The sequence below is a fragment of the Pezoporus occidentalis genome, unplaced genomic scaffold, assembly GCF_034315485.1.
Source record: "Pezoporus occidentalis ecotype Australia unplaced genomic scaffold, CSIRO_AGI_Poc_V1 ctg49, whole genome shotgun sequence".
NCBI classification, from domain to species: Eukaryota; Metazoa; Chordata; class Aves; order Psittaciformes; family Psittacidae; genus Pezoporus; species Pezoporus occidentalis.
Genome location: NW_026915824.1, coordinates 3,597,143 through 3,624,037, shown reverse-complemented (window position 1 = coordinate 3,624,037; position 26,895 = coordinate 3,597,143). Strand labels below are relative to the sequence as shown.

General features: G+C 42.2%; 1 protein-coding gene and 1 long non-coding RNA gene across 3 annotated transcripts in view; one reads left to right on the top strand and one right to left on the bottom strand.

The window, feature by feature from the left end:
- BANK1 (B cell scaffold protein with ankyrin repeats 1) overlaps positions 1-3,133 on the top strand; it is a 140,685-nt gene extending 137,552 nt beyond the window's left edge. Inside the window, 2 exon segments of the mRNA XM_062636739.1 lie at positions 936-999; positions 2,415-3,133. Coding sequence (XP_062492723.1) covers positions 936-999; positions 2,415-2,620 — 270 coding nt within the window. The 3' untranslated portion in view covers positions 2,621-3,133.
- Positions 2,561-26,895, bottom strand: part of LOC134173054 (uncharacterized) — a 35,973-nt gene continuing 11,638 nt past the window's right edge. Inside the window, exons 2-6 of one of the 2 annotated variants that reach the window (XR_009968114.1) lie at positions 10,112-12,143; positions 8,139-8,299; positions 6,471-6,594; positions 4,164-4,309; positions 2,561-2,682 (exon numbers count right to left, since the gene is read on the bottom strand). This is a non-coding gene — a long non-coding RNA (uncharacterized LOC134173054). Of the gene's footprint in view, positions 2,683-4,163; positions 4,310-5,710; positions 6,595-8,138; positions 8,300-10,111; positions 12,144-26,895 lie in introns of those variants that run through there. The other variant, XR_009968113.1, reaches the window with a different exon arrangement.

Here is a 26,895-nt window from a genome sequence, read left to right as displayed (position 1 = left end):
CTGTTGTCCTGTAAGTGCATTTAGTAGAAAGAGGAAAACCAAAGGTACTCAACAGAGTGGGAGAGCTACCAAATGCTGCCAACAAGGAGAGAGATTAAATGCTCTTTGTGTTTGCTTTTACTGAAGAAATAGTATGAGTTTTGTCATCACAGTGGAACACTTAACAGCAAAAGCTCGAGGGCCTTGGGACAGTCTGGGAGCCGAGTTCACAGGGAGGGTACCAGCAGCACAGCACTAGCCATTGAGCAGCACTGTCAGTGTGCTTTGTGCCCCTTCTGAATATGTCTGTGGCCCACACCCCAGATGGGAATTGCTGGTTCTGCTCTGCGAGGGAATTACTTGTGGAGGAAGACAATATCTAATCTGTGCAAAGAGAGCAGCACTAAGTCATAAGTCTCTTTTTTTTTCTTGGTTAGCTAGAAGATGCCTGTATTTCAAGAAGGATTTACTTGGCCTGTTTTCACTGCTTCAGGGGAAAAGCTATTTTTCAGTGGTGATTTATACTCTGTGCTGCATGTGTGACTTCTTTGGGTTTGTACCAGAGGAAAGTCTTTCACTTACCTCAGTATGAATATTAGGAATTTAGTTCATGCTGTCACTGTAGTTATCTGGTATTCACTGGGATTTTTGAGGGAAAATCACTTGGCCGAAGCAAAACATAAACCCCAAGCCTCTGTAATGTAATGCCAGAATCAGCGTAACTTACTGATGGAGAAAAAGCTCCACAAGACTCTTAGGTATAAATGCTAAAATTAGCATCTACTTACAAGTGCATCATAGACATTTTTCAGTCTTTTAAAATTGTTTTCCTGGAGAGAGAAGCTTGGTGTTCAGAATGCTAAAGCATCCGGCTTTGTGTAGTAACTCATTATTGCTGCAGTAAACTTCCGTTACTGATTTCTGCTGCTGGTTTTATGCTTGTTTTCTACTTACAGGAAAAAGCACACCACCTTAGAGACAGCATTGTTGGAAACAGACTAGAAAAGGAAAATCGAAATGGTGAGTTGCACTTTCTGTGCCTTTTGGAATGCTGTAGCCTTAAACCGTTAAGTGTACTGCAAATGTCTGATCCAAAGCATGAGCAGGCTTTTGGATCAGGCACTGAATTTGTAATAAGCATTTTCTGCATCATATTTTAGTGTAATCAGGCCTTCAGCAGGGTCAAGATTTCATCCCAAAGATGAGCTCAGTGAGAGTTACCAAGTTGTGGCTCAGCTTTTCTGTAGCCCATTTCCTACTGCTTAACACAATTAGGGTAGATGATTTCTTTAGAACAATTTACTTGACGACTTCAATATTTTATTTGTAAATCAGCTATCAATTTGCACTTGCAAATTCTTGATGAACTTTCCACTGTTACAGCCATTCAGTATTGGAAGTCATTACTAAAACCTGTACACTGGTCATTTGTTATGCTTTTTTTCCCTTTATTATTGAATGTCACCTGAAGCAGTATAAATCACCAGTGTTTCCTGCAAAATATTTTTTCTTGTTGTTATGAAAAGATTGTATTGGATGGTATTGACTTCAGAAATCATTTCAGCAAACTTCAGTACATGCATGTTGGTGGAAGGGCAGTTTAGTATTGCTTGTATATCACTATTTAAAATTAGCACCTAAATATATTATTTATTTCCTTCCTGCAAGACCGAAAACCAGTCCACAGTAGTGCTTCCATTATTTTGTTGAACAGTGTTGTGTTTATGTGGATTTGTGAGATAGATACTGTAATTAAGGGGAACTCTTGCTGCCTCAGTGGCAGAGTTCCAGTCCAAACTTTGTATTTCAGTTTAATGTCCTCTGTGGTCAGTAGGGGTACAGCATTCTGAGCAGGTTCACTCCAGAAGCCTTCACAAAGTGCTCAGAGCCTGAGGGCCTGGGTTTACTGCATTTGTTCCTACCCTCTGTTTTCTATAGGTGAGGCAAAGCTAATGAGGACATGAGGATGATGCTCAGAAACTATTTGTCTGTAGGGTTTTCTTTTATGGCCACATCGATTCTGCCTCTGCAGCTGTCCTCCAGAGTTTGGTTATTGAATCATACCAGCACAAATGTAGTATCAACACCAGAATTGTAAATTTTGTGAAATTATCCAGTAACTCAGATAATGATCATGATGTTCCTAACCTCTCTGCCCTTTGCTGCACTGTCTTACATTCTCTGATGCATATAAATCAGCAGATGAGCACTGCAGCAATACGATAGGAAGAATTGTTATGGAGGCCTGTTTTGTCCAACAGTGCACTTTAAATCTTGGATAATAAATTCTTGAAAATAAGAACTTCCAAAAGATGGAACCTTTCTCAACAGCATATTGACAGCAAGAGTAAGGAAGGATAGCAGAAGACCATTACCTAAGTCCAGATAGAAATAAATTGCCAGAAATGACAGTTACTTTCTTTTCCCTTTCATAGTTCCTAAGGAAAGCAGACCAAAGAGCATTCATTTCAGAGACTTGTTGTTCCACATGCCATTTAATAAAGCGGTATGTATGAATGTTAGCAATCCTCAGGTTTGTTTAATGAATTCTGGTTTTCACATCTGCATGCAGACACTCCCTCCTTTTAAACCCATGGGCCTCCTTCTCCCCATTCCATGTTTGCAGTTGGCATTTGGATAGTCTTTTTTCATAGATGGTTTCTGAAGACTTGATTGAAGATTTATAGAGATCATAACAAAATCCTATTAGAAAAAGAATTTGGTTTTATTCTAATGAGAAAAGAAAATATCTGCTATAAATTAGAATGGAATATAATTTTTAGTTTCTTGATAAGTTTGATCTTGCTTCCATGTAATGAAAGTTATTAATGGGAACAGCACTCAGTTCAGTCCTCCATTACACCATTTGATGCTATCTTGAAGTTCATGTCTCATTTTGGAACAGTTTAATATAGGGCTGAATAACACCCTCAAAAAGCCAGTCAGCTGCAAAGCAAAAATCTCTGTCACTCTTAGAGAGAAATATCTGTAAACACCTACTTTAAGAACAACTAAATAAGGACTAAGCATATAGAATGTTCATTTGCAGAAAGTGCAGGCACAGACTGTGATATCTCTCATTACTATATAATATAGATGTGGTCTTGCCCATAGACACCACTAATATCTTTTTTCTAAGGGAAGTAAAATGTCAGCCGACAGAACAACCACCACCAAAAAATGAGCATGAGCATACAAATATGGTTAGGCCTCAGCTTACCCTGTGTAACTGATTCCTTGCCTGTACCCTTAAAGAGGAGATAAAGCTTGAGAGTCTTCTGGGTTTGTGCATGTCCACTAGCAGAATGAATGGCAGCAGCTTAAGACAACATTTATGTAAGGATGACTAGACATATTTCCTTCAAAGTCTTAAGGACAATGCAGCATTCCATGTGCATACTTTGTAGCTCATAGGAATTTTAACAAAACCTGCATGATGCCTGTCTACATCTTTGGACACTTGAATTACCTACATGAAACTCATTTAGCTGTTTCTGAAAATGAGATTTCAAAATCTGCCTTCTATTGCAGTTACATTATGGCACCTTATGTGCCGCATCCCACAGATTTAGTCATCCAGCATCTAAAAATAAGCACAAGATTGCAGAACCTACATAAGAGTGTTTGAATTGCTTGTAGTTAGTTTTCCCCTTAGAGCTAATCCCTGTAGAACCATGAACTTAGTCTTTAGGGATACAGCTAGTATAGTGTAAGATTCCTCATCAAAACCAGGAATGACTGATACTCTTTTGTCCACTCAGCATTGCAGCAAGAACTGAGTAGTAGCTGTCACTATTTCACTGCTGGGTAATGAGCAAGATAGAGGCCACAGAAAACAAACTACAACTCAGATGGACTTCAGAAAACCAGTACTGCATTAAGCAAATGCTAAGCTTGAATTTTTAATTGTTATTATTTCAGTGTGAACTTACATAATAGTTTTAAGTGAAGGTAGGTGTTGGGAAACACGTCAGGTGCTTAGTAATCCCCCAGTGACAAATATACGCATAGGGCAAATGAGCAATTTGGTCTTTGCATACGTTCCAGTCTTGGGATCTTTGGCAAGACCTGGAGGTAGGTGGCCTGACATGGAAAGGTCAAAAGCTTTTTCCACAGGGAACTCAACTTAAACCATTTATTTTGTAGCTGTTAGCATCAGTAGGTACTTACACTGAAGAACTTACACTGCACATCCAAGAAGGACAGCTTCACTGTCTGTTGCTACAGACCCACTTCTGTGAGGCACTGTACATTGAGGTCATCCACTGCAGTAATGGCATACTCCACAGACTTTCTTCTTCCAGATACCAATTTCTAGATCTGTACATGCCTATGACAAAGCAGATTTGGTTTAATAGTTTGCTCAAGCAGCTGCTGAAAGCCAAATCTCTTCCTCGGCTTCATGCAAAAAAAATCACTCGAAAGAGTACTATGCACCTTTCAGAAACTGGCAGGTTATTGATTACATTTGCTGTGCTAAATGTCTGGCTCATTCCTCAGACCTCATCAGCACCTTGTTTTTAGTCCAAGCTGCCAACAGATTGCTTATTCATCAGTTGATGCCACTCCAGCTTGCAGGTAGCATCTAAGTAGAGCTCCCTGAAAACTAAATTTTGAGGACATTAACCAGTACGCATTGCGTCTTGATGGGTCATTAGGCAGATGAACAAAACCAGACCCTAATTTTGACATTTGGGCCCATGGGAACTCAAACTTCTTTAACTCAACCCAGTTAGCAAAATTGGAATAACTTGAAATCCTGAAGCATGAGCAAGCTTTTGTATGTGTGGAGAGTTAAGGAGTCATAGAAAAAAATGTTTTTTTCTTCATGACTTCAAAAGTTCGCATTTCAGTCAGGACTTCCAGTCTTGAAAATACTCGTTTGTTGGTAGCTTACCATAGTGGCACAAGAATTATGAAGCTACATCTTTAGCCTGGCTTATTTCCAGTTTCTTAAGTATTTTGTAGCTTCACGTGATGCTCAAATTTAAAGTCAAGAAAATAAAAAGCAGTTTCCTGCCCATTTGTTACCAAGTCAGGTCTTCACAAGACCAGCCCACAAACTGTTGACTGAGGAGTTCACCAAGACAACTGAATATCCACATTCCCTTCAGCCTCTCCTAACAACTGTCACCAACAGAGAGCAGCTATGCTGTTAGAAGGAAGATTTGTACAAAATCCACCTCCTGTCATTCTCCCACACAACACCTGCCTATTTTTATGGATGTCTCTTGTTCCCTTGCTCCCAGGGATGGGTGTTGTAGTCACATTTGAAGCAAAACACATAAGAAGGGACTCATCATAAGTCTGTATTTTGTGGATTATTCAACTGTGAAAAACATTCTGTACTGGCCCAATTTATCATTGATATACGTGACTACTAATTGCATCTGTTTCTTTTTAGTCTCCAACTAGGAGCCCAACAGACAAGGAGCAGATGCCTAACTAACAGAGGTAAGAGCATGTGTATGAACACACAGACATCATGGAAACTGACCCTCATGAAAGTATTTTCCATCAGAGTGTGTTTGTGTTACAAGAGAATGGCACTGCAGCTCAGAGGTCTGATTTCACAAGATAAACCATAACCATCCTACATCCTGGTTTATACTGGAACTGATTTCTTTGTCAGGTGTCAACTTACTCTTGTTACTGCAAGGCAGACTTGCCAGCAGTTAAACACCTGACTTGTGGATGTAGCTGAAGAGAATTCCCATTATCACACCTAATAGAGTTTATACAACCAAAAGCTGTATTTATTAGAGTGCGTCCCTACACACTGATCCCATATGTGGTATCAAACATCTTGAATATCAAAACAAAGTTAAAGGCATAAATGTGTCCAGAAATGTTGATTAACCAAGAGACCAGTGGTCATTTAAGTGCTGGCAAACTTAGAGGTGATGATACTGTCTCCACAAAGAGCAGAATTTTCTGATGGTTGTGTTAATGATTATGAGTTTCTTGGGTTTGGGCATCTAATGAGATCTTTAATAGCTGTGAGTTTAATTACCATTTGCTACCTGTGTGCTTCCATGGATATCTCATAGCAGTTGTAAAACTGTCGGTCTGCCTTTCAGTGAAACTTGATCATTAGAGTTGCTGCTAGGAGATAAAAGTAAATAAATCTGGTTTATAGCATTCATTGGGCTGAGGGGGATTAGGGGTTGGTTTTTTGTGGGTTTTTTAATCAGTTCAGCTTTCAACATCTGTACCAAGAACAAACTGACCAGGAACTGAACTTAGATAAACATCTGAGGTTGCAGACCTCATGAATTATCTTGCATTCATTCTAAGAATAGGCAGCAAAATAATGACCTGGAAAGTTTCTTATTTTTTGCTCATTCCTCTGAAAATGAAGGAGTCATGCAACCTTCTTATGCATGCAAGGATGGTTGCCATTAAAAGTTTAAGGTGCAGAACAAGGATGTCTGCATTCTGTTAACATACCTGCGAATCTTCTCATTGAGAACTTTAACCAGTTTTCTGACCCTTGGTTTTCTTAGGCCCCAGATTCCTTCAGTTTATTGATCTCTGCAAGAACAGTCTGTGCTAAGCAGCTCCAGAAGTCAGATTTTCTTCTCCAGTTTCCTTTCCTTCAGATGAGTTTAGGACCTGAAAGTTTCAAAATTAAAGTTTATCCTTTTAGATATCAGTATTATTTGTAATTTTGCATTATGAGAATTATAAAAGAGATTAAGTAATATTTGTTCATAGTAACAAAATAATGCAACTTATTCCTGAACACAAATGTAATTCTTAAAGGCCTTGTTAGATAAGTTACTTTGAACCAATTTGCCTCTCCAACTTTTCCAAGTGGTGGGAATGCCATGTTCCACTGTTATAGCATTCCTTCTGTGGCACTGTAAAATGGACAATCCTCAGCGAGGTCTTTCCTGCCACCCTTCTCCCGTGCAAAGGAGAAGGCAGTTGCTCCTTCTGAGAGCTGTGTTGCCATGTCTCATTTCTGAAGCCTGCTACCCTCCTACTCACACAAGTACAGCGCCCACACCAAAAAGCAGTAGGTACCGCCTCTGCTGCTGCTTATCCTCCAAAGCTCTTGTTGAGTTCTCTTAAGACCCACAAAAAATTAGTCCTACCGCATGACCTGAAATGAAAAATTACCACTCTTCCTTCAGAAGGCAGCTCAGCCTCTGCATGGGGTTTCCTAACAGAGCTGTTGCCCTGAGTGGAGCTGAAGTCACCTACAATAAATGGGAAAAAAAGCATTGAGTCTTAAAAGCTCTGAAGCTGGAGATAACTATTATGAAAAGCTTGGTAATAGCAGAGGTGCTTATAAATTGCAGATGCTGAAGCGAGGTGAATCATTCAAGGGGGTGAGGGAATTACCCCTGGGATCAGAATGGGTGATCTCTGTCATTTCTAGACAATTGTTATGTGGGAGAATTAGCAGAATACAATTTATGCAGCACAGTCAATCAGTTCTGCTTGTGAATTATCCACACCGAGCTCAGAGTTTCTCCTCTTCTGCAAAGTGTGGCCTCTCCAGAGCTTTCTGGCTGTTTTCTGTTTTTGGATTGCTTCAGATTGTATTAACCGAGTTGGAAAGTGAACATTTCATTTACCCACACACACTGGAAAACACGCATTTAATGTGAAGTTCTGAAATCCTCTGAGAAACCAAACTTCATGTCTGAAATCTGTGCTTCCAAACCCAACACCATGAAATTAGGTTTTGGTTTTTAACTTTTTTTCCTCCTAAGACTCCAGTGTTCTTTATAAAAGTGATGAAATGCATTCAGTGGTGTACACAAGAATGCTGTGAATACCACTTAGGAGGACTGGACCCGAAGTCTGTCTGAAGACAGACTGCTATTTTTCAAATGAGATTGAGTTTTATTGATATTGACAAAAAAAATGCAGCTAAAACATCCAAAAACTACATTTCTGTTGCTAATATTCTGACTCTCCAAAGAGTAGAGCCTCCAACACCAGTGCAAGGCTCTTAGCTGTGGTGCTCTAGCCTACCCATACGTCATCACACTTTCCTTATGGCAGGGGGGAGAAGGAGAATGGAGTTGAGATCCAGCTAGTGGATCTGAAGGAGTTGATTGTGGGTTTGATTCCCTCATGCATTCAATAAATACAGTGTTTGATCTGATTGTAAACTAGCATGAATAACAGGCATTATTTCTTACAGTGCGATTCGCAGGCCGGCTGCGCCTCAGTTTCCTCGCCCTGGCATCCCACACATCTCTAAGCCAAATCCTAACACTCAGCCTCCAGCACAACCTGCTGTGAAATGGCCATTTGAGCATCATTGTGCTTCCAGTATATTGGAATCTCTCACCTGGGCCAACTGTGGAAGAAGTCCAGTATCACTAAAGCAAATTAATAAGACATTTTGTAAAGTCAGCAACGAATTTTACATTTATTTCTTTGCCAATATTTTTATAAGATGCCAGCAGAGGATTTACATAAAGATACATTGTGTGCTTTGGGTAACTAGTTTTAAACTCATTTCAGTTTTTCCGTAATGCTTGATGATTGTTTAAAAGTGAAATTTATGCACCAAAGAGGAAGATCATGAAAAGTTACTATGATTATGAAGTTATAATACGTAAGAGTTAGGTTTTACTTTCTGTTAAGACATTTTTGTATAACCTTTTTATATAAATTTGTTTTTCCTAGGAATAATTGTACTTCTATACTAATTTAAATAATTGCACTCAAAGCAAAGCTAATCTCTAAAGTCAAGCTATGTAAATCAGTACAAAGTATCTACTAATGCATTAAACTGATTACAAGAATGGCGGTTACAAGGAAGTTGTGTTTTGTTTAACAAGTTGTCCAAGATAAGTGATAACCAGAGCATGCCCAAAAACAAGTCTACTGCATTTACAGAGCAAAAGTAAAGGAATAAATACGGTTAATGAGTATAATGGCCTGCATTCCCACAGCAATGTACTCCAAAATTTAAGTGAGCATGTAACAAGACAAAAGTATGCAAGATGACTTCCTCTGCTTCATGAATAAGAAGGGAAAAACATCTCATTTGCAGACTTCAGAGGGTATAAAAGATTATTTTATCTTTCAGGCAAGTAGGAGCTTAAATAGACTTCCCCCACCCCAGTTATGTGAGCTTTTCAGAAGCTTTCTTACAAAGCAGGTTCATGTGCTGTTAGTCAAAACTGCCTCTGCAGAGATCTTAATCTTGACTAACCTCTTAGTTGTGCATTATTCAGAGACACCTTTAGGCACCAAAACCATAGCAAGCCGCCCCTCAAGCTCTCTGCAGTGCTGAATCTCTGCTTTGCATGCCTTAGGAGACACTTAAACTTTAGTTAGGAAAAACTGAACGCTACTTAGAACCAGAAAGTGTTTTATATAAAACTTCATGACATGTTAATGTGACGCCCAAATGTGGAAGAGGGGAATGGGTTTGATGTTCAGACTTTAAGAGCCTTGATGGTCATATTATTTTTCCAATTTCAGCAGATTGTTGTGCCAAGAACTGTTACAAACAGAAATAAGCTAAAAAGACAATTCTAGGATTTTAAAATAATGACAGAACTTGCAAGTTTGTATCCCACATATAGCTTTAGGCTAATTAAGGTTCTATTTTGAATGGGGTGATTAAACGTTTTCAAGAAATTATCAGTTCTCTGGGGAAACCCCCTATTTCTGTTAGAAACACTCCCACAAATACTGCAGATGTATTGCTCTGAAGTCATAAATATTCAGTGACTGCTGTATTAGTGTGGCAACACAGCTTTGTGCTCCATACCTCAAGGGAAGCCTTTGTATTTGAACCACATCAAAAGCCTTGAAACATACATCATTTACCAGATCTGGAAATACAGTCAGTGTGTCTGAACTGAGGGACATGAGACTGTTTTACAGGGGAGAGAAGCTGTGATGTTTTAAGGCTTACATTGCCTGTAAAAGGGGCAAGAAAGGGAGTGGGGAGAATTACTTGGAAATCTAAATGTGTATAAGCTGTTATTCTCCCTTATGAGGTTCCTGTCCTTCCCCGCCAAAAAAAAAAAACCACCCTGTTTATATTCTGATAACCCTAGCTAGCCAATATATCCCCTGGCGAGCATTCCTGAGGAGCTGACATACATTGGAAAGAGCATACAACACATGAGAAGTTTCCTCATGTCAGTACCTGCTCTCTTTTCTGAAGCTTGTTGCTTGTATGTGTAGCAGAGAAGATGAAGGGACCTTTTGGAGGGACATCAGTCCTTGCAGACCTCAAGGCAGGATCCCAGTACCCTCTGTGCTGGCAAAGGAGAGGCAGTGATTCCATTGCCCCAGTGAGGGAGCACCTGGGAAACGGGGAGATTTGAGGTCATTGGTAAGAAACTAACAGAATAGGAAATGTATCAACACAAAGCACAGAAAGTTACATCAAGGAAAGTGCGTGGATTTCCTAAGGAAAAGAAAGGAAGTAACAATATAGCAACAGAGCCAAACAAACTAGAAGCCAGAGTGTGGGTCCTTCAGGAAATAAAATAAAATAAAAAAAGGGGGTGTGCTCTGTCTATGTACAAACAAGCATGTGCCTCTCCAGTGCATGGTATGATACACTATGACTTCCAGCCCAGAGTGGTTTAGGATTCCCCATTACAAAGTAACCCACGTTCTCTTCTTTTGCTGCTTCATTCAAACCTGGCTCTAAGTGCACAAGGTACAGTGGTGCAGGTTTCAGCAGCATCCAAGCATAGCACTGGTTCCAGCTGGGATCACAACCAGGGAATTCCCAATTGCTAAAAAGTGAAGCACGGAAGAAACCATTGCCTTGTTCACAGGGGAACACCACCAAAGAGGATTTTAGAAGTTTAAAGGCCAAATTCAAGCCCCAGCAACATTAGTGAGATTTAAAAGGCAAAAAGCACCAGTACTCCTTGAGCGGGAAGGGGAGGAGAGGACAGGCAGAGGCACCTCTCCTCTTTTTCATCACTGAAGCATTTGCTTAGCGGGAATTTTCATAAGCCCTCCCAACCAACACATGCTCTTCTTTTCCTCCTTTTTAGCCTCCTTGCAGTTCTCCTAAGGCTGTGTCATTCTTCCAGGCAGCAAGCACACCTAGTGTTTGACAGCTGAGGGTGAAATTGACACAAATGGGTTAATATTTCCTCTGACTCCTGCTATTTTAATGTACAACAACAAATAAACCTCACCACCCCACCAAAACCCTTTCAGTGTCTTATGTGTCCCATATCTGAGGTCAGTTGCAGTCAGTATACAAAATCTTCCTGACAAGTTGCAATCCATGACAGTGTGATTTCTATGGTATGAAATTCTGCAATGGCTAAGCACCAAGTTGAGAACTTTTGTTCATTTGATTTTCGTCACCACAAACACACCGAATTTCAGCTGCCGTTTCATACTCCAAGGCACCAGTTAAGGCTTAAGAGAAGAAATGAAGGGAAGAATGCCTTCCCTCCACCTACCCCCAGAGGGTATTTCTTAATCTCAACATACTTTGCTATGTACAAGCTACAAGTAAAATCATTACACTTCCACTAAAATAAAAGCATCTGTTTCCCACCCCGGTCACGTGCAGTATCCACAGTGCTGCTGCAGGATTTCTATGTGTTTCCCCAAAATGTGCCACTGAACTTCACACATGGGTATAAGGAGATGTTCTGACACAAAGGACGGCCTGAAGTTTTGCTAATCAAACGTGCATTATTAGCAGGAAGCACCAGCAAGCGGCTCTTTAGCAGTGCATAAATGATTAAGTCAAGTCAGTCACAAGAGCCTGAAGGTACAAGATCCTGAAAGCACACAGCTGACGTAAGATCCCTGTTGTAGGTGCTCAACTGTTTTCTTCATTGTAAGCTGGAAGATGGACTAATTGACTGATCAGCAAAATACCACCACTCTCCCCCATTCTGGCTGCCAGCATGTGTGCTATTAAACTGATGATCCATCCAGAAATAAACGTTTTAAACATGGTGACAACCAAGAGAAAGAAAACAATACAAAGAGATTAACAGTGACCGCAGTTAGCAGTGGCCAAAACTCATGTCAGGGTCCTGTGGACAACCTGGCTTACCTGGCAGGAGGAGCCTTATGATGGGAGAGGTTTCACTGGGTCATCAGTGCTCAAAGGTTATGCACTCTTCTCTAGGACCATTCAGATGCAGCCTGTCACCAGCGAGGGTGCCATGTGGCCTTGCTGGATGTTCACCCTATGAATAAATACTTGTAGCATTTCAATAGCAGTGTAACATAGAATGAGAATAAATCTAATGTCCTGCCCTCATTTAATAAAACAAGCTGTAAGGCTTGGAGGAGTGTAAGTGATGCTGAAGATGCATTTCAGTCTTGGTAGGAAACCTCTACTGTGATAAGAGCAGGAGCAAAATGACAAGAGTCATCCTGGCAGTCCTCGAGGGGGTGTTAATAATGAAGCAGAGGCAAGACCATGTAGACTGACTGCTCATTTCCTTCACTTCCTTTATCCAACATTCATCCTGACAAACTTCCACAGTACTGAAATGCAACTCTGAACTGAATCATTTCAGAAACAAGGCCCCAGGACAAGCCCTCAGCAAGCAGGTGGAGGGATGTAGCTGGTCTGAGGCCACTCCACACATGCGGGGCTGCAGTAACTGAGATTAAGAACTGCATCAAGAGAGCAAGGAAGAATTTGATGGAGGCAGAAAACTGACACAGGGAAGGGACAGTCAGCTGATGCTGGACACCCAGAATAATAACTCTGAAGACCTACAACCAACATCATTGCCTGCTCCCAACAGTCTGAAAGCTTGGAAGAGCCTCTCAAGAAAGGAGAGCACAGGTCTCAGCTCAGGTCTGCAAAACATCCTGTTCAAAGAGGACAGGGGATCAGCATAGGTGAAGAATCCATTGAGGCTGCCCAACATGGATGCTCCCCGGTCAGTATGGTGCACAGTACAAAGTAAAACACACATGTATTAGCTGCGATTGGTTGCAGATGCAAATGACACAAGATACTTGCACATATGGGATAGCTCAGCCACATTAGTTGCCTAAAAGAAAGAAAACCATGTGTGGAAAGCTTGCCAACAAAAGTTTATGTTGCCATATACACAGAGAATGCACCTAGCCTGGTGAAAGAAAAACAAACCAACAAAAGTAACAAAAGCAAAAAAGCAGTATTTTTAGTCAGCCAGTATTCATCAGTTGCAATGCTAAGATGACTCATTACGAACCTGTGGTTTCATTCCTGGCAAAAGACAGGCCAGAATGTTTCACTCCAGGGCACTCACCTATGAAGGTTCGTTGGGTTACAGCAGCTCTTCACAAAGTCACCTTGGACCCAGTATGTTTCAAGGCAAAACACACAGGTGTAACAACTGTCTGAAGGACTTGTTCCTGGCAGAGATTTGTCTAGTTCAACCCCCTTCTCTTGCTCTGCTGCATTAAGTGCTGTTATCAGAAGTCTTTTCATACTTCTAGATAAAGAAAATAAAAACACCTCTGAAAACATCCTTTCCCTTCTTAAGCTGAAATCACAAAGCAGCCTTGGTAAACTTTGTTTTCATTTTGGAAGTTACAACACACAGATCTACCTGCAAGGCATGGGCTGGCACACATCCTTGCTGTTTACTTACGCTACAGGAAAACCCACATGCCTCAGTCTGGTGATGAGGAACTGTGTACATAATGTATACAGGGCCCCACTCCACAGCGTAGATTTCAGTCACACTCCAAACACAGGTGTCAGGCAGCAGTAAGTAACCAAACAGCCACACTGTGAGTAACCACCTCGCCTCTTTCAGGTGATCACAGCAGGTTTTTATACCCCTTGTCACCCAAACTGGTGTCTGTCCAACTCCAACCCCAGACACCCAAGGAATGCAGGCACCCAAACAGGCTTGTGAATGCCGCAGTTGGAAGTGAATCCCTGGAAGTTTGGTATAGACAGCATGTAGTATCTTTGCATCAAAGCTCCTTTACACACACAGGGATGCTTTACGATGTCCTTTGCATTCCCCTGTGCTGCAGGGCTGTTACGAACACAAATGCAGTGCGGATGGCAGGGCACTCAAGTGTCATTCGAAAAAACAATAATCAAAAGTAAGACTCAAGAGCCATACCAGTACCAGTGGTCAAGCCACAGACAGAAGCTGCAGCTCAGCACAGCTCCTCCCCACCTGCTGTTAACCAGCCCAGCAGATACTAGCAGCTGCCTTGCTTCCAAGCAGAGCCCCAGGTTCTCCCAAGTCCCAGTTCTGGGCTCACAGCACACAGGGGGCAGTATGGAGAGGCATGTGCTCTGGTGAAGGAAATGGGAAAGGATTAGGCAAGGGGTAATTTGCACCATTAGCTCAAGAGGGAAGCCTTTGTTTAAGTATGCCCTCAACAGCTCCATCACAACCCATACAGCCAACAATTTATATTAGTCTTCTATTTTAGGGTGGATTCAGTCAATCTATAACCACAGGATGCGATAAATGAAGATCCTGATGCTGTTTCTACTGATCAGTTAAATTCCTTTGGAGCCAAGCAAGTTTCTTCATTAACATCTACACCATTAAAACCATATTTTTTTCTAGCTGTAACACATAAGCACTTGTGGAGTGCTATTAATACACAGATGGCACAGAGGTACTGCAGGGAAATCCACCAACTGCAGTGCATGTTTTCTCCTGCACAACTTCCACACCCTTCCTCTTTGATAATTTCAATCTCACTTGATACATCAAGGCCAGCAGTGATGCCTGTGCTCTGGGGTAAGCCAGAATGACCAAAAAGTGATGAGACCAAAACAGGCGAGCAACTTCTGCCTCAGCTCTGCAGAGGATTCTTCTCTCCTTGATCCATCTAATGCGTTTTATGTTACTTTTACACCATACCCAACTTGGCTCAGTTTATTAAGAGGAGGCTAAAATGACACTAACAAAATCCATCTTCTGTGGGGAAAAATGACAAGCATTTTCACTTCTCAGCGTTAGACACGTGGGGTAACAGAAGGAAGGGAAAGAAAGAGGCAGCAGCGTTCCCCTGCTCTCACGATTTCATTGCTATTTGAGCATTGTCACATCATCTCTTATTTTCTCTTGCCCACCTAAAATAGAAGTTTACGAGATGTGAACAAGCTGCAAAAGGAGCCTCAGAGGAAAGATATGTTACAGAACTTCTCAGGCAGGGGTATTTCTTTCCTGGATACCTTTTGTTAGTGTTTGCTGCTGAGCGAGCTTGAGCGCTGAATTTGGTTGCCATCACACAGTATGCGGTAGCTCAGTTCTTATGGGTTGTTTTGTTTGCTTTGCACAAGTGTCATTAACAACATCTTGTATTCTATTTCTGACTGTTGATCTGAATACAGCTTCTGTTTCTTTTGCCAGCTTTACATACTAAATGTCAGCTTTGTGTCTAATCGCATGCGTCGCAAACACACGCAAGATAAACAAAAACTGCATGCTGGAGGCATGTCAGAGTGAAAACACAAACTGTTTGCAAGATTAAGCTGAGATGGGGATTCTAACTAAATGAGCTCTCTAGAGCATGGGTCAGCTTCCCAAAGCAGTCTTAGGGAAAGCTACACTGCTGCCATCCCTACACCCCACCAAGCATCAGCTATTTTGAAATACTTCCTACAGTCCAGTGCCGTAAAACACGGACAGTTTTGCCTTGAAGGGACAGCAGGTACGGTGCTATTCTGTAAGACAAAGCAGATGATTGTGCGGATCGAGAGGAGGCTCCGTTCCTCCTCCTAGAGGATACAAGATGGCTTAACCCCAGCATGGGAGTTGGAGGCAATATCCTAGCACAGGGATCTTTAAATCAAGTCTCCCCTTTCCAGCTCATCCAGAGCAGTTACTGAGCCATCAGTACTGAGCACCAGGATTAACCGGATGAAGGCCGACAACTTCCTGATGTTTAAATGTCCAGAAAACCATAGCTTCCCATTTGCAGCACCGACCAGCTAACACTTCAGAGGTGAGATCTCACTGTTCCAAATGCCACATCCACAACCACAATGAAGTCGGTCAGTTATCCAGGCCTAATGGTCATTATAATCCTTATTTCACTAGGCTCTAACTCAACTTTGAATGTAACATGCTTGGCTTGCACCAAATAACCTAGATTAATAGCTAACATTGTAAAAGCTCATAATTTAAAGTATCTATGGCACTACTGAAGAAAAAGCAGAAATCTGACCTGTGCAGCCTCTTTGGTCACTGTCCAACTGGAGTCAAAGCAAAATTTGACCAAATTTTGTACAGTTATGGGAAGCTCCACTTCTTCAAGCTGGCTTAAGCATGCCCCTTATCTTTCAACAAAATACAGGAACAAAATGCAGCAGCAAGGCACGTGAATCGAATTATACATGTAAGGATGCATGCAGATTCTGTGGCACCAGCAACAGGGTGAAAAGAAACTGCTCTGCCACTGGAAGGAGGCTGTTTCAGTTCACTGAGCAGGTTGATAACTCCAAGGCTACAAGACAGACTACACTAGGGAGTACAAGATGCATTATTTTTACCAGTAGTTGACAGAAGGCAGTTCAGATACTGCTTTCCACAGGATACCAAATCAGCATAAACAAAAGTCATGGCTAATGAGATTATATAGCACCAGAGCAAGTCACACACTATGGAAAGCATGTAAGCCTTGGAGCTCAAAGGAAGCCACACGGTCATGTTTGCTTCTCTCCTGTTCTACCTTGCTCGAACACCTACTGTGTATGAACAGCTTGGCCTAGTGCCCCTCCTCCCTCAATCCCCTCCCATCCTGCCCTTGAGGAAGAAGAGCCAATATCCCACCACATACTTCTTACTCCCCCCTTCTGCTTGGTTGCCTACCCAGGTGGCCATAAGGGACATGGCACACCAGCTAACCCTTCTGCAGCCATGAAGAAATTGAGTTCTTTTGTATTGCTCCTTATAGCCAGCTACAGCCAAACCACAACACTGTGCAGAGAAAAACCAGTTCAATGGTGGGAAACAGTCTTTTTGTTCATTAACAGGTCACAGATCCCATCAAACTGAACAAACTAATGAAACATCCACACGTCTGTTTTGCTTCACTGACCTAATCCGTTTGCTAATCACATTGGGGTTTAGGATATCAGAAAATCCCATAGCCAGTCTCTTGCTCAGTGTCCCAGAGCCAAGCTCTCCTTATCTTGCAGCTTTCCATGGAGCATGAAGTTAAGCAAGATTCCCCGTACTCACCACAGGAGCTGCTGCTTATTTATTCAGGAAATTCAAGCACGCTTTTAAGAGCCCTGGCAGCCAGGGCATTTTCCCCATTCCTAAAGAGTGCAGAAACAAAAATATGCCCAAGACAAAAACACATTGAATTCAAACAGCTGGGGGAGTAAAGACCCCTCCATCCTCTTCTCACTTGCATATATCATTATAAAGAACACATTAAAGTGGTGGGCGAGGCAATTTCAAGCGTTCTCTTCCCACCCACAGCTTTTCTTGCATTTACCTCTGTTCAGTCATTCATTCATGCTCTCAGCCACTCGCCCACAGATATTCCTTGCTGACAGCCCAGCTGCACACAGGCATTCAGCATTACAGTAAGGGCTTTTGTGACTCTGGTATTGAAAGAGTAAGAGAAGCAGTGGGGACAGGATGCTTACAAAGCCTGTACAACATGGGCCATCACAGGTTTACCTTGCAAATGCACGTAATATGCTGCGCTCAACTAACTGATGCGAGTTCACTGAAACAGCCCCCAGGGGCTATTTGCAAGAGCAAGTAGTTGCTAATTAGAGATCCAGAGGCCACATCAGTAACCATCAAACACAGCAAGCGGGGTTTTCAAAGAGGCTGAAGGCAGCTGAAATTGGAGAGCTTGAATTTGAAGAGCTCAGGCTCATTAGCCATAGAAGAGGTAGCCGGCCCCCCCACCCCTGCCCCACTACAGTCACTGTGTTAGAGGTACCCCTGCTCACCCAGTAGATCCATGGTAAAGAAATACTGGACAAACCCCAGAGTCCTCTCCAGAGGTAAAAGCAGGTGCCAGGTTGTGTGTGCTCAGCTGCAGTGCAACACTGCCCATGGCCTCACCAGCACTGCATGACCACAAACCTCCCACTGCTGAGCCTAGAGACCCACACTGGGCTCTTCCTAGGGCAGACATGCACCGACAATCGTATTTTATTAATAGTAGCGCCCTACCTCCACAAACTTCCCGACGACTGGAAAAAGGGAAATATAACCCCCATTTTCAAGAGGGGGAAAATGGATGACCCAGGGAACTACAGACCAGTCAGTCCCACCTCTGTGCCTGGCAAAATCTTGGAGCAGATTCTCCTGGAAGGCATGCTAAGGCACATGAAAAACAACAAGGTGCTTGGTGACAGCCAGCATGGCTTCACTAAAGGGAAGTCCTGCCTGACCAATTTGGTGGCCTTCTATGATGGGGCTGCAGAACTGATGGACAGGGGTAGAGCAGTTGATGTCATCTACCTGGACTTGTGTGAAGCATTCGACACTGTCCCACACGACATCCTTGTCTCTAAATTGGAGAGACATCAATTTGATGGATGGACCACTCGGTGGATAAAGAACTGGCTGGATGGCCGCACACAAAGAGTTGTCATCAATGGCTCAATGTCCAGCTGGAGACCAGTAACGAGTGGTGTCCCTCAGGGATCAGTGTTGGGACCAGCCTTGTTCAACATCTTTGTTGCTGACATGGACAGTGGGATTGAGTGCGCCCTCAGCAAGTTTGCTGATGACACCAAGCTGTGTGGTTCAGTTGATTCGCTGGAGGGAAGGAATGCCATCCAGAGGGACCTCGACACGCTTGTGAGGTGGGCTGATGCCAACCTCATGAAGTTTAACCATGCCAAGTGCAAGGTCCTACACCTGGGTCGGAGCAATCCCAGGCACAGCTACAGGTTGGGCAGAGAAGAGATTCAGAGCAGCCCTGCAGAGAAGGACTTGGGGGTGTTGGTTGATGAGAAAATGAGCATGAGCCGGCTTCAGTGTGCGCTTGCAGCCCAGAAAGCCAACCGTATCCTGGGCTGCATCAAAAGGAGCGTGACCAGCAGGTCAAAGGAGGTGATCCTGCCCCTCTACTCTGCTCTCATGAGACCTCACCTGGAGTATTGTGTGCAGTTCTGGTGTCCTCAACATAAAAAGGACATGGAACTGTTGGAACAAGTCCAGAGAAGGGCCATGAGTATGATCAGGGGACTGGAGCACCTCCTGTATGAAGACAGGCTGAGGAAGCTGGGGCTGTTCAGCCTGGAGAAGAGAAGGCTGCATGGAGACCTCATAGCAGCCTTCCAGTATCTGAAGGGGGCCTACAGGGGTGCCAGAGAGGGACCCTTCTTCAGGGACTGTAGTGATAGACAAGGGGCAATGGGTTTAAACTTCAACAGGGGAAGTTTCCATTGGATATAAGGAAGAAGTTCTTTCCTGTAAGGGTGGTGAGGCACTGGAATGGGTTGCCCAGGGAGGTTGTGAATGCTCCATCCCTGGCAGTGTTCAAGGCCAGGTTGGACAGAGCCTTGGTTTAGTGTGAGGTGTCCCTGCCCACGGCAGGGGGGTTGGAACTAGATAATCTTAAGGTACTTCCCAAACCTAACCATTCTATGGTTCTACGATATGCAATAGCAAAGGGAAGCAGTGATGGGGCACAGGCATGGTGCATAATAGCAGGGATGGCATGATTCCCTCACTTTATCTTATTTGACAGTTCACCATCCTTCATGATGAAACCCACAGTCTCTTAGCAGCTGATGTGCTCAGCTGATTGCAGTGACACAGCCTACAGTAAATTCTCCAGCAATCAGACTGTAACAACCCCCACTGCTGCTACAGATTGAAACTGCCATTTTTAATCTATTCGGTTTTCTCAGTAGATGTGGGTTTCTTATGAGTCATTGTCTCAGTGTAGCAGAGGGGCTGGTTTACAACTCAGCTAGATAACCAGCAGTGAACACAAGAATGTATAGCAGCATGATATGCAAAGCATGGAAAAATAATGATCAAGTGAATGCTTTCATCCCTGAATTCATTAAACCCACTTTCTAAATTACACAGACCATTAAATAAAAACACCAATTTCAAAGGTGGTGACAACCTCCTAGGAGCATATTGCAAATTTACTCTCATTTTTAAAGAAATGAGGATGAAAGAAGGATGCTTTTGCTGTTGAAGCACCAGCCGAGACCTGGTCAGTGGGGCACACTGTCCTAGCATAGAAGCTATTGAATGTAACTTAATTCTGTACCATGGCTGTAAACTGCCCACTGCATTTTATCAGGGGAAGTGCAGTCTGTGTGGCTGCCACCACCCTGCCTCAGGATCCTTGATGTTGTGGTTAGAGCTTTCACAGAGGGCAAGAAGGTTACACTCAGGGATTCATTCCAAATCTAAGCAATAGATTGAGCCCAAAGGACTCAGCTGTCCTCTAACTTGAGCACTTTGGCCACATAGCAACAACTCAGAGCCACACTAAGGCATCATTAAACTCTGGATGTGTTGCAGAAAGGAGCAAATACCCATTTGTAAGAGATGCAATACCTACAAGTTCAGTGCTGAGAAGCTGACTACTACGAGGCTACAATCATTTGGAAATGCAGCCTTCCCAGGCCTTCTTCAGCATTTACCAGTTTTCACCCAACTGTTAAAAAACAAAGCTGCTAAAAGAGAAAGCACATATTTACAAAGCTAAGACTTCAGAGCATTACAGCATATGCCGGATGTTTGGGAGAGAATACGAGAGACCTAGCACTAAGGGGGTTAAAAGCTCTTGTTTGGGCTACCCTGCCTAAAATTTCTTACTTGTTGCTTAAGTGTGTGGCACTTTTTCAGGTGCACAGCTGGCTGCATTGCAAGAATGGATGAATTCGTGTTATCCATAAGCACTGCAAGCCTCCTGGAGTCTCACTGTGTGAAAGGCATATAGCAAATATATCTCTTAGCATCAGCAGGGGAAGTAAATAATTGGGAGAGCACTCTTCGGATGCTTTATGATATTTAAATAAATGAAGCTTAAAACCTATTTATTTTTGAAACCACCGTTGCCAGTGATTAAAATGTTCTAACAACTCAGCCTTGCGATAATTTCTTTGGGCAGACAAAGAAACATTACATTAACCCACACTGCTGATAATTTTCAAGCTGGAATTTCATAAGATCCTCTGGGACACAGCAGTCTCTAGAGGTCCAATGTAAATGGATTTTACTTTTTTCCCCCACAAAATACCACATCTTAAGGAGAGCAGGCTTTAAATTAGTACCTGGGATTAGATGAAATGGCTTCTCTCTGTATTCGCTGCAACATGTGAATTAACAGAGAAACATCAGTAGCTGTGCTAGCAATTTTACAATCAATCATTTTGCCAGAGACACCCTTTGCTTTCCCTCCCCTACATTCACACACAACTGCACTGTACTAAAACTGGCAGAGGCTTGCCTCATTAGAGAAGGATGTACTGTCGAGGGCCGTTTTAATGATTCAGGCATATGCGAGATTCAGGCAGGGGTCTGGGAAGGCAGAGAGGAGGAAGTTTGAGGGTGTCTTTTAAAAGCACTAATATGTTAGTGAGTGCAGAGCTCCAGCAGTAGGAGTGAAAAACAGAGTGGATGATGCAAGAAGTTCTTCCAGGCTTAAGGTCTGTAAGCTAAAGCCCAGAAGATACTTGAATTATAAAGAAGGCTTTTTCAGAAGGCTCAGCTCAGCAGATATAACTGCATTTGTCAGTCCCGACACTGGACGTGAAAGCATAAATTTATGATTAACATTTTAGCTGATACATTCTTTCTTAGTTCAGTATTCATCCAGATGATATATCTGCTCAATATTTAATTCTGGCAAACTGTTTTTGATCAATAGCATTCTTGCTAATAGACAACTTCCTAACTGGCATCACAGCACAGCTTCTTGTCAGGTGTGTTGGGATGGAGAGCTCTTTCAGCTACACCTCCTTTCCAAAGCGCCTAGAACGCAAATACAGAGACTCCCTTGCTTGTCCATGTCCCATCTGCAGCTAAGTGTGGCTAACACACACACTTTAAATGTATCAGTCCATAAATATTAGGCATTGGTAGAGCTAATTAGGCTACATGGGATAATCCAAGAGTATTGATTCCAGAGCCCCACCCAGTTCAGGTAACTTCTGAGCAGCACTGCTGTGATGTGCTATTAAACCAAGTCTCTCAGTAAGTCTAGAAGGAAGATCCTGACAAGCTTCAGGACTGAAGTCATGAGGCAACAAGATACCATGTTGGGTTCACATTCTGAAATCAGGCACATTCTTCTAGCTTGACTAAACCATACATCCTCCAGGAGCTTGTGTAAGTAACTTGGAAGAAAGAGTTGGCAAACACTTAAGAGTAATTCAGTGAGAGATCTCCTGAGTCTGCAACTGTTGCTAAAGCATCAACAAAAAAAAACCTTACACTGAACTAAGTATGGAAGATGAAACTGAAAACACATTGCTATTTATAAAAACAAACAAACCACCAAACACAGTTTTTTTTTCCTCTTCAGATAAGATGGCTTAAACCACCTCCATGTATCCAGCCTGCAAATCTGTTCTTCCTATTCATGTCTTTCATATACAAATGATTTGCACTATGGATAATTGTAGAAGACTGGGAAGGGTTTGCTACTCTTTAGATCAGAAAGTCAAGTAAAAAGGGATAACAGAGTGCAAAGACACAGGAAGATACAGAAAGAATGAACTTGACGTCTATTAACTGTACCTTCAAAATACGTTAGAGTGAACTCAACAATCAAGCTTAATGCAAAAAAAATGCATATAAATTTGTCACTGTAGAAATTGCTAAAATATTGCTGAAGCCAGGAACTGACCAATTTTAAAGAACCTCTCACATGCAGTAAGATTTACACTTCAGCTTTTTCCTCCTAGCTGTATGAAGAGGAGAACAAAAAAAGAATTAAGTTTACATATACATGTGACACTGGTGGGACAGGGCATGATTGATCCATTGCCATTGATATTCCTGTCCTCCCTACTCCTTTGCAGGCAGTCTTTTGGTGAAAAGAGGAAGCGTTTCATTACTTTCTGTTCCCTCCCTTCTCCCACCCTGCAAAGTCAGCTCAGAATTGCCTTTTCTAGTCAAGAGACTTCATTTCCAAAGATGATGGAAAGGCAGGTATGCCACTCACAAGAAAAGCTACAATCTGTGTTTTCCAAACAGCTAGGATGTGTTCCTAAAGGAGGACTGTACCTGCTACAGGTTTGCATAAGCCATCTCGCGCCTACATTCATTCCACAGATTTAATGAAGAAAAAAGACATATTGTTCAGCATGTTCTACTGTGCAAATTGCTGAACAAGCTCTTCCCAAGGTATCCTGTCATTACTCTAGAGACAAAAGTACAATCTGAAGCTTCTCTTTAAAAAAGGAAATATCCAACAAGGGCACAGTCAGCACTCAAACCTCAAGTTTACCTTTTCAGTTGGAAAACCATTCTGCTACTTGTCGGTATTAACTGTGTTAGTAAAAGACTCCAAGGATTCTTCTGGCATAACCTTCCAGAGAGACAAATTTCTTCTCAAATCTCTTTTAGAGGTTTTTTACCTCTTTTTTTACCTATGCAAGTGACTGAAGTCTCAGCAAAATTCTGTAACCAATGTATGTGATACAAAAATAGTCTTTTATACTACAGAAGTGTTACTACTGTAGACTCTACTGAACAAAGAGCAGCGCTTCCAGATCACAACTGTGTGTGCCTAAAGCAGTAAAGGAAGTGTTATCTCCGTCTTCACGTAAGCTCCTTCCAGAAAAAGGTGAGCAACATGAGACCAAGAGCACAGCATTCATTTACATACTATAAACAATAATCAAAACACAGCCTATTTCTGCAAATGCAGATGCAAGCTCTCACAATATGTTCCAAGTTTCATCACTTAGAGGCTTAAGTCCATTCTCAATATGTATTTAATTTTGCAAGTAGTTGTATTATTTTCCTTAACATTCCCCCCCCCCAAGTAAGATCACTGCAGGTCTAAAATTAGGCACACGTAACTTCCCATTAGAAGAAATGTCAGAGCTCTTGACATTGGAAGCATAAGCAATAGAAAAGTTTATTCAGCATAAAAATCCCTGTATTGTACAAATATGCCTGACTTGTTTGAGATTACAGCATGCAGCCCTGACTGCAAGCTACCTTTCATTTAGATTTGCAGCCCTTCAGCCAAAGCCATGGTACCTGCAGTGTGCCAGCTCTTACCCAGCAGTAACTGGGGAACAAGTGATCTTTCATTTGCCAAGCAGCAAAACCCACACAGAATAATTACTGAGCAACAGCCAACATGCTGTAAATCTGAAGTTGTTGTACAGCCATCCTCTTGGAGGCAGGAGATTTGCTGGCTGGGTTTCAGGATATGGACTAGCCCGAGTCTGGAGGAGACCACGGCATGGTACAAGCAGAGGTCTCAGAGAATGTGCCTTCTCCCTGCTTGCTAGGCATCCCTGGGTGAAAGGGAAGTTGGAATGAATGGCCTTAAATCATATTAAATCCCACTGCTCCTAGTAGATCCCAGGCACTCAAGAGCTCCTGAGCAAACAAATTTTTCCTTCTCTTACAGATTTCCAAGCCTGTCTGCCCTAGTGATAATAGAAGCCACTGGAAAACTGGGCTGGGAGAAGAAAATAGCAGGCATAATGGGAAGGGGATGCCACAAGAAAAGGCAGCTCCCAGACAAGTCCTCTTTCCCAGGATCTTCACTTCCATATAAGCACTAACACCACTGAAAACAGAACTGTGTCCCTAAACTTCTCATCAGGGACTGTAGCGATAGCACAAGGAGTAATGGGTTCAAACTGAAACAGGGAAAGTTCAAGTTAGATGCAAGGAAGGAGTTCTTTACTGTGAGTGTGGTGAGGCACTGGAACAGGTTGCCCAAAGAAGGGGTAAATGCAAAACCTTAACAAGAAAAGTGCTATACTTGATAAATTATTACATTCAAAACACTTGGAAATCAGAGAGGTGGATTTCACGTACTTCATAGGTATGATTTAAAGTGATCCTCATCATTGCAGAGTCTGAATCATGCCAGGCAAGACAGGAAGATGGCTATTGAATCGATTGCTGTGGTAGTCAAAATGTCTAAATATCTCCAGTATGAATCACACATGGGCCACAGCTGCCATAAAAAGGCAAATTAATTTGTTCAATAGCATATTGTCCCTTTATGTAAAGCTATAAAAGATTGAAAACTATTGCCTGCCAGAAGTCTCCAGCTGCCTCTTCCACAACCTACTACTCTGGTCTGCACAAAAGAACTTTTTAGTCTCAATAAATGTAAATGAAGTAAAACTACAACTGAAACCAAACAGAAGTCTTTGACAGCTTCACTGTATTTTTACAAGGAATGGCTTCATTTTGCTGTTTAAGAACCACCTGTGACTGAAAATGACACTATTTCCAGGGAAATCGTTAGTTTTCAGAGACAAATTAACCTTTAGTCTAATGAAATGGAATCCACTGGCACTGTTCTTTGGTGAGCCAATTTATTCCAAAGATTCAATCTGCCTGTAACAAGCACTGACTAACGCCCTGTGACTACAAAACACAAGCTAACTTGCAGCAGATGTCGCTTTCAGATTTATTCCAACTGCAGCCAACTCAGACTAGAAAATTCAGATCAATGCACAGCATGTACAGGTTCAGCACGCTGGTGTGCTCGACCCCGTCTAGAGTTTCAGCACACAAACACACCTTTACTCTGGAGTTTTTACCCACTGAAATTGCAGAGAGCTTTACTCCTGGCACTTCCCACTGGATTGGCCAAATTTCCATAAGGGTATGAGAAAGTCTTTAAACCACTCCAGATTTAAGTAAAATAAGTCAAGATGGTTTGGGGGATTTTAACTGGGATATGTAACTATTTGCACAGTTAGCATTGCTCCTGTATTTCCCTTAGCAGAATAAATTACAAGGTTCTTTCCTTCCCTTTGCAATTCAATTTCTTATTTTATCTCTTGATTTTTATTCTCTCTCCCACATGTTCCTCCCTTAATTACAACTTCAGACATTAGGGGAAAAAAATTGTCACAATGAATCAGATGGTTAGTCCATGAGGTGCCATATTCTACTTAATACTGAAGTCAGACTGGCAGATAGCTTGGAAACAACACTGTGTTGTGAGTCAGCTGAAGAAAAATGCTGTGAGATTTTTGAATAGCGAGTTCCTTTAGTTGATTCCGTAATGGATTTAACCCATGTAAACCAAAGGAAAGACAAAGACTACCTGCAACAGTTTCCACACTTGAGTCTCAGATAGGTGGCATTTCCCTAGTGGCAGCACAAGGGACCTACAGAAAAGGCACACACAGCACTTAAGTCTGCTGAACATATTTAGACACAAAAGTCAACTTTTTACCATGGCAAGATATTTCCCCTATAGCAAACTATTCTGTATGCTCAGGAAAAGACAAGAAAAACACACTAAGTTTATGCATTTGCTCTAGCAGAGTGTTAATCCCTTGAGAATCATGCTTGCAGTGTCTTTTCAACTGTCTGCTTTTAGAGTAACAAATTCCTCTAACATTTCAGGGAAGTGAGAAGACAAGCAACAGAGTTAACCTAAAGGTCACCCAGGTCTGCCTGAAGTCAGGTATTACCTGAACATATAATACCTGACAGGTATTACCTGAAGGTAATACCAAATTCTGTTTAATCTCAGGCTGAAAAGGTCTCCCAGTTTCAAGTTTACAAGCTTTGAGCCTTTCAGTAACTCTGGCCAGAAACTTCAGTTTGAAACTATTTCAGTGCTATCCAGTGTCAACAGCTCCCCCAAAGGAATCACACAGCTAGAGCGTTTTCAGATTGGCCCAAGATGTGTTTTATGAAGGAGTAAAGGCAGCATAGGACTACAGCCTGTATAATTAGCTCTACAGCAACTCTCCCTTTGGTTTACATGAAGTCAGAACCTGGTTATTCCATGTTTTTTGAAAGGGGCACGCACATGTGAGAAACCCAAAGCAATTAAGATATAAGAGAACAA